Source organism: Ipomoea triloba, chromosome 14 (assembly GCF_003576645.1).
Source record: "Ipomoea triloba cultivar NCNSP0323 chromosome 14, ASM357664v1".
NCBI classification, from domain to species: domain Eukaryota; kingdom Viridiplantae; phylum Streptophyta; class Magnoliopsida; order Solanales; family Convolvulaceae; genus Ipomoea; species Ipomoea triloba.
The window spans coordinates 19550894-19559229 of record NC_044929.1 but is presented as its reverse complement, the minus strand read 5'-3'; the positions used below and the strand labels follow the sequence as shown (position 1 = coordinate 19559229).

General features: G+C 34.2%; 1 protein-coding gene across 1 annotated transcript; it reads left to right on the top strand.

The window, feature by feature from the left end:
- The first annotated feature begins 1739 nt into the window (after nucleotides 1–1739).
- Nucleotides 1740–3459, top strand: LOC116003831 (dof zinc finger protein DOF3.2-like). Its single transcript, XM_031243770.1, has 2 exons — nucleotides 1740–1976; nucleotides 2344–3459. Exon 2 carries the CDS (start codon nucleotides 2353–2355, stop codon nucleotides 3148–3150), a length of 798 nt encoding a protein of 265 aa, XP_031099630.1. The 5' UTR covers nucleotides 1740–1976; nucleotides 2344–2352; the 3' UTR covers nucleotides 3151–3459.
- Nucleotides 3460–8336: the final 4877 nt, after the last annotated feature.

The window sequence follows — 8336 nt, the reverse complement described above, 5'->3', positions numbered from 1 at the left end:
TGGAAAATTTGGTAATCAAATATGCTGTTTCCAAGTTAGAATGAAAGTAAACAAACAAAACATGAAAACGATGGTGGTGGAGATGATAGGTAAGCTTTCTCTTTCAAGAAATTTGCAGTACAGTCGCAGCATTATTTTGTCGTGTGAGAGAAGGCAGTGGCCGCTCTGATGCCCGGTGGCATAGGATCCCAAGGTGTAATAATGGGACAAGAGGGATCTATCATTGTCTGTTAATGATATGACCATTGCTGTATCATTATATATTCATTAATTAGTTATATATAAATGACACTGCATGATAACATCTTACTAGTATGACATTTGCTGTTAGAAATGTTGGGTAATAGCAGCCCCGAAAGCACACTGTCAAAGATCTTATTGTCAAGCAGCATAATTGTGACTCTCTTAATTGAGAGATTATAAATTTAAATCACAATAATAGAGTGAATATAATAGTACCTTTAGGATAAAGCGATGGAGGTTGTCAACCGTAATTGGGCACCCAAAATTTGCGTTTGATTGGTATCTTATCATCAGCAATTAATTAGTTGATTGCATGTGATTTTTATTTGCTATTTAAATTACTTGATGGGGACGCCACTTGATGGAATAGTTGAAATATAGTATTATGAAGCCGTTATCCTCGGCATTCACTCTTGTCAAGTGCTTGTGTCCCACATACATAGCTTATGATCATTTTCTTTAATTCTAAACCCTAATCCCATTATCCTATATACATATTCTCTTTCTCTCCCTTTTTTGGGATAGGATGGGGGTGATACCCAGCACAAAACCAGCTTATCATGACCGGAATATCCCTCCTTCTCATGGTGCCACTCTTGTCATCTGGAAGAATTCTTTTTCAAAATTACACTCATACTGATTGTTTAACCAAATCAAACAGTTAATAGTAGTCTCGGTTGATAATGGGCAAATAAGTCAAAATTGACTGATAGTTACTATGTTACCAAACAAGCCAGCATCTAACATGCTTGCCATGGTGGAAATCATTCATATTCAGTCGGGTTGCGACAAAGTAAGGGACGATTTAGAAAAATGGTAGGTGGATTTTCATAAAGTATAACTTACACCAAGTGTTTAATTTCCATTGAATGATAAAAAAAAAAAAAAAAAAAAACTGAACAGAAACCATGAACCATATACACCTATATATATGAGTAAATCAAATAATGACATATAGTACAATATTCAAAAAAAAAATGACATATAATATAGATATAGAGTATAAAAATAGACTACAAAATGCGAATCTATGTAGTATTACTCAAGAATTAGGACAATTCTTTAGCATGATCTACACCTAGCTACCAAAACAATCATCTAACCTTGTATTTATCTCATTATGTGATAAAGTCAATAATGAGTGTATGTTTATTGGATGGAATATTGAAGAGTAGAGTAGTAGACTAAATAATGTTGGTTAGGCCTTTAATCACGTAACTAGAATTAGACCTAAATTATTGTTTGGATGTGGGAATAGTTGCATTGTGTGGCGTTAGATTCCCATCACAGCAGAAGTACTGTACTATACTGGGTCTCATTCCCATCACCATTCTGCTGATCATCTATCATAGATATCCTATCCAGAAGAATGAAATGATCCGTTGATGTATAGTATGTAGGCCACCTATAGAGGGTGAAAAATCCAAGAGAGATATATGTATGCACGCATCCCGGTACACCTATATTTTGTAATCATTATACGCACTCACCATTCTCCCTCTCATGCGATATAGAGAGAGAGAGAGACAGACAGACAGAACAAGGGAAGAAGGAAGAAGAATCTCTCTCTGTCTGCATATATTATAAATATATATATATATATATATATGTATCAGCTTGGAACCTGAGACTGCAATAAGTCTGCAAGAGCGTCATTAACCCCCTTCACCTGAGATATTCATCTTCATATATAATCACATCTCTTCTGGAACCCAATCCTTCAAAGCTTTCAGGTATATATTCTTCACTCCTTCAATCCCTTTCTTTGATTTGATTCTACATACCATTGTTACAAATGAAGAAAAAAAAAATATTTCTTTTATTTCAGTCAGTCAAATGTTGATAATCTACTTTATTGTGATTTTTTGGCTGGTTAGAGTTACACAGTACTGTTATTTACATCCTCATCGGATAGTTTGAACTTGCTGATTAGTTAAGGACAACCTAAATTAGCTGACTTGATTTACTTATTTTTTTGCAAATTAAGGTCATAAGATAGTGCATACCTTCAAATAGTAGATGCTAAGTTTACTCTATCGCTCAAAATAAAAGAAAGATTTGAGGTGGTCTAATAAATGTGGGTTTGTTTGGGATTTGCAGGGAATTGAAATGGCATCATCATCACAGACACTGGAGAGCATGTTGGGTTGCACAAAAGCAGAGCAGCAAGAGAAGAAGGCGAAGCCATCTGCAGACGAACAATCATTGAAATGCCCAAGGTGCGATTCCACCAACACAAAGTTCTGCTACTACAACAACTACAGCCTATCTCAGCCCCGCTACTTCTGCAAGTCCTGCCGCCGCTACTGGACCAAAGGCGGCACCCTCCGCAACGTCCCCGTCGGCGGCGGCTGCCGGAAAAACAAGCGATCCTCTTCCCGCCCTCGAACTACCCAAGACCCATTATTCTCTTCACTCACCTCTACCCCCTTAATGCCCTCCCTCACCACCACCCTGCCTTATGACAGACCAATCATCTGCAATAATAATCCCACCAACAACGTTAATCCCTGCGATGTTCTTGAAAGCTATGGGTTATTGGGCCATTTGGGCGTTGGGTTTCTGCAAACTCCGGGGACAAACGGGCTGTTCCATAGTCTGTGCTATGGGATTGGGAGTGAGCAGAGTAATAGTGTGGAATGGAATGGTGGGAATGGGGAAATGATGGGGAATTCATCATATCAAGATCGGATCTGTAGCGGTGGGGTGAAGCAAGAGGTGTGTTATGGAAGAGATGAAGGTGAGAGCAGGCTAAACTGGGGATTTCCATGGCTGCAGGGTGGGGAAGAAGGTGCCAACATGGTGGGCAACAGTGATGTAATTAGCTCAAGCAGACAAAGCTGGAATGAGAATGGGTTTGGCCCTTATTCTTCTTGGCATGGGCTAATCAACACCCCACTCATGTAGGATGATGAAGATGTTAATTAATTGATCAATTACAAAGTTGTGTGTCTTTTCAAGAAAAGAATGATAGTATTTTGTTTGTTATATTTCTTTTTTTGAGTGACAGAAAAATCGGCAACAATTATTTGAGGGTGCTGTTAAACACCATGTCAGGTTAATAGACTTTGTGGTTTGGTTGAGGTTGTTCTTTGTTTGTTATATTCTTAGATTAGATTGTCTAGAAGATTATTAGGCCTGGTTTATTTAAATTTTCATTTCATCGTTCTCTATTTCTGAAATTGGATAAATGTATAAGTAAATGAATTTTATATCTTCCTTTCTCGACAAATGGGGAGTTTTTATAATTAGTAAAATCATACTTAATCTTGCTTAATTAGCCTGTCCCATTTTCCTTTAGAATGGCTCCTCTCATTAATTGACCAGCTAATGAACTTCACCTTTGTAACATAAGTGGTACCATAAATATTCCAACTTTGAATATTGAATGACAATTCATTACAAATGATGCATCCTTTTCTCTCTAAAACCAAACGCCTTTCTCTGCTGCTCAACTTCGACTTCCACCGCCGGCCTCCGGCCGGAGCTCTAATGGAGCTTTGAGCCGGCGGTTTTGGTCACCTTCTACGTTTGCTCTCGCTCTTCTTCCGCCCCGGCCACTGTCGCAGGTCCGTCCGCCTCCGACCAACGCCATAGATCTTCGTCTTCCGTTTTCTTTCCCTTTGAATAAAATAATAGTAGGTAGGTATTGGGTTTGTGTTGGTAGTCTCGAACTCCCAACCCTACTTTGACTTTACCTACTTTTTATTTTCTCTATTATTGTGTTTTCCTCTCGTTACTTTCACGAGCATTTTTCATCTCGTTACTTTCACGAGCTTTTCATTTTCATTAGCATAAATCGTTTAGTTTGGTTTCGGCAAGTGTTGATTTTATCCTGGGCGAGCAAAAAAGAATGATGACGAAGACCCAGATTTTTTATGAAGCTTTAAGCTCCTTGAAGGAACATAGCTTCCTAGTTATGAAACAATCTGCGATTCAAGTTTTCTATAGCATAGTTAGAAAAGTTGTTTCTATGTCTGACTGTAAGGAATGGTTTACCATTTCATTGATCGTTGATGTAAACGTTTTATGTTATGAATTAATGGAATAGCTACGTTTACTTTCAAAAAAAAAATGACAATTCATTACGCCTATTAATTTATCAAATTGCAAAATTTTCATGAAGTTTTTTTCGACATTTATCAACGTGGGCAAGATTTATGTAATTAGGGTAGTTTCTTACTTTATTAAAAAAAAAACTTATTTTACTGTATATAAAAATAGTTCATATAAGATTTGGTGATTTTATTAGAGAAAACTGAAAGGAATTCAAATAAGATTTCGGGAGGACTTTTGAATCATAAAATTAAATTTGTTTGATTAAAATGTAGGGATAGAATTCTACCAAAGAAAAACAAATTGAGAGGTAAGGATTTTATGTTATTGTGGACATTAGTATACAAATATTTAGGGTCGTCTATAAACTAGTTAAAGCACATCCTAAGATTTATCATCTCTATCTGTTCTAGAGGAGGAGCAATGATGATCACTTAAATTTATGGTTTAAATTTATAAAATTAGAAGGGTTAATCTTTTTTTTTTTTTTTCTTTTAGAAAGGAAGTAAAAAACATAAAATAGAAAATGGAGGGTATATCATGCCAAATAGTAGCTATCAAGCTAGTCATAAACTAGCTAGGATAATATTCAGCGTGGTACAAGCATCCGCAATAAGAAGATTTTAGATGATTTTTGCATATTTCAAGACTGATGTGGATATGAGAGAGGAGAGAAATAAGGTTTAAGGTGCTCCTGCAAGCATATTGATTTTATTTTTTTTCAGGCATAATAACCCATCAAAAAATAAAGTAGCTCCTTGGCGCACCAGGACTGCGTACGCGCCACGCGCGGTGGGCCCACTGTGCTGCTATTTTTTTTTTTTTTTTACTTCTTATTTCTTTCATGTTTTCTTTCTTAATAAGCACTTAAAAAATTGTGCTAAAAATTACACAATTAAAGATGCTTTTATATATATCATTTTCAGATTGTCGATTTGATGTTCCATCACAGAAAGTTCCAACCTTTGTCATGTCTTTCTCAATAAAGCACATGGGACATTGCCAATTCTCTATCCATACCTGTACACTGTACTCTTTTCTTCTGATGTGTGATGGCAGGAGAAGAAAATGCTGCCATTTTATACTGTACAGGAGGCAACCAGGCAGGCCAATTCAGTAATATAATACTTTAAAAATATCAACATGATGAGATTATTTGAAAAGAAATTTATAAAAAAAAAAATAAAAATTTATCCACCGCAATGAGTGTAAACTATTCTCAATTTGTCTTAGAACATCTAATGTGTCCTCTAGTAGATCTGCCCAATAGAGAAGCGCGGGCCGCATTTTAGGGCGTGCAAGATGTGCAACAGCACAGGACCCCAAAATTTTGGGGGCCCCTAGTCCGGTCCTGACCCAATAGTTAGTATATGTATTTGTAATTATATTGACTCAAAATTAGATTTTCATGACTGATCTAAATTCTACTTAGTATTATTCAAATAATAAATTCTACTTAGTATTATTCAAATAAAAAATTCTACTCCGTAATATTTACACGAAATTACTTTTCTTCAATTCGCAGTTTATTTATATACTTTGATAGGGTATCACTTATATACCAGCACAGGGCCACACAAATCAAAAAATCGGCCTGGAAAAGGAAAGACAACCAAACACTTGCAAGCCTCCGGTCATGACGAAGAGATCCACTAATAATAATAATAATAATAATAATAATAATAATAAATATTTAACTCATGACTTAACTCGGTATATTTGTTAATGTATGATTTAATGCCATTGATTTTACTTTGTCCATCTACTATATAAAATTCTAAATGTTTGGTTACATTTTTTTTAATTTAAAGACCTATTCAACTATTATTCTAAATATAAAAAAATTATTTTCACATGCCAAAACTATTACATAAGATAATGAATATTATGTAATAGTTTTTGAGTAGAACTCAAAAACTATTACATAATATTCATTATCTTACTAAATTAATATAATACTTCATATATTTCATTTTATGAGTTTGGTTCAACTAATAAGAATTTATGAAAGTTATTTACAATTTAATTATATATATATATATATATATATATATAAAGTACCAAAAAGTAAATTTAAAAATATTAAATAAAATAATTAAAGAAATAAGAATTTGATTGTGGAATGAATAGTAAATATATACTATACAATTGACTTAATTTATTAATTTGTTATATCACAAGAAAGTAGGCTTTTTTATTAGATGCATGAGGTGGTAAACTTGAGACTAAATAGCGATTGTTATGCCAGGGACTCGGGTCCATTTTGCAAGGTGAACCCAGATCTATCGTATAATTTGCCACTAAATAGGCTTTGGTTTTTTTTTTTTTTTTTATTGTCTCATTTCACATAATAACTTAGACATCCTTAGATCACCTCCAATGAAAAGAGAAAGAGGGAGAGAAAAAAAAAAGGAATTATAGCCCGCTTAGTTCGTTGGAGAAATATTTGAAGGAAATGGAATTCAAATTCCATGCATGGAAAACAAATTACCAGGAAAATAGATTTCATTGTTTGTTTTGTGGAAAATTTTTTTTACTAAGAATATGGATTCCATTGTTTGGTTAGATTTGGAATAGTAAGAAATTATGCATATAAAGATCAATATGCCCTTAACAAGAATAGTGATAATAAATTATATACATGTGTAATTAATAAATTTTGATGATGGCAAAATAGTTCAATTGTTTAATACTTTCTTCCCAGATCCTTTGAAAAACAAAATATCAATCTCTAGCTAAGAATTTATTTTCCTTCCCTTTTGAAGAAAAGTACAATGAAAAACATTTTCCATCCAACCAAACTAACATAAAAATACATTTTTCTCTACTTAGGGTTTGAAGGAGAGAAAAAACATGTTCCGGAGATACTGTTCTCTTCAAAACATGTCTAACACAATTGAAAGCTGCGTGGATAGCGCATGCCAGTTTTAGGCACAGAGAGTGAGGGACTGTCCCCCACCCTCTTTTTCATATTTAGGAGGAAAAAAACAGTTTCAATTGAGGCTATTGTTTTGATTAAAAATTTTGACCTCAATGGTCATTTGCCGTTGAGGTCAAAATATTTTGTTATTATATTTTTTTAGTTTTTTTTTTTTAAATTTTAATTTTTTAAATTTCTGAGTTTAATTTATTTTTTAATTCAAAAATTATTTTATTCAATTATTTAAATTTATTTTACTAAAATAAAAATTTGAAGTTATAATTATAAAGTTGAAATGGTTATACATTCTTGTAATTTCATATTGTCTTTGTGGAGGTAATTCTATCCTATAAGATAATTTCGCATTCGGCAAAAGAAATGCCTTAAAAAATGTAGCATTATTCCATCATAAAATCCATAACAAATGCCAGCGGTATGAGAGGGCAAATTATACCGTGCACCACGGTGCACACAGCAATGTGCACCACGTACGTAAACGACGTCGTTTTGAGCATGGTAAACTAATTGTCCCATTTTTTGGAAATCACGTTTTTCACTTCGGCCGGTCTGTGTATTTATGTTAATATTCTGTGTATTCTAGGTAATCGTTCTGTGTATTCCAGGCAATCATTCTATGTATTCTAGGCAACCGTTCTGTGTATTCATGTTAGTAACACATGTTGTGATGTGTTTGTGCATTCGAATATTTAGGAGGATGAGTTCTGTGTATTTTTGTGTCAATATTCTGTGTATTCATGTTATTAACACAAGTTGTGATGTGTTTATGCATTCGAATGTTAGGAGGATGAGTTCTGTGTATTTTGTGTCAATATTCTGTATATTCTAGGCAAACATTCTGTGTATTCTAGATAATGATTATGTGTATTGTAGATAATGAATTCCTTGGAGTCATTCACGTCCCCGTCCACTAACTTCGAAATGACGTCGTTTTGGGTGCACATTGCTCTGTGCACCGTGGTGCATGATATAACGATTGGGTATAAGATTGAACTATAGTTTCAACCGTAAATTACGTGATTATTGTTTCAACTTGTAACATATTGAAGGCAAATTATGCTGTGGACCCAGGTCCACCTTGCAAGGTGGACCTGGGTCC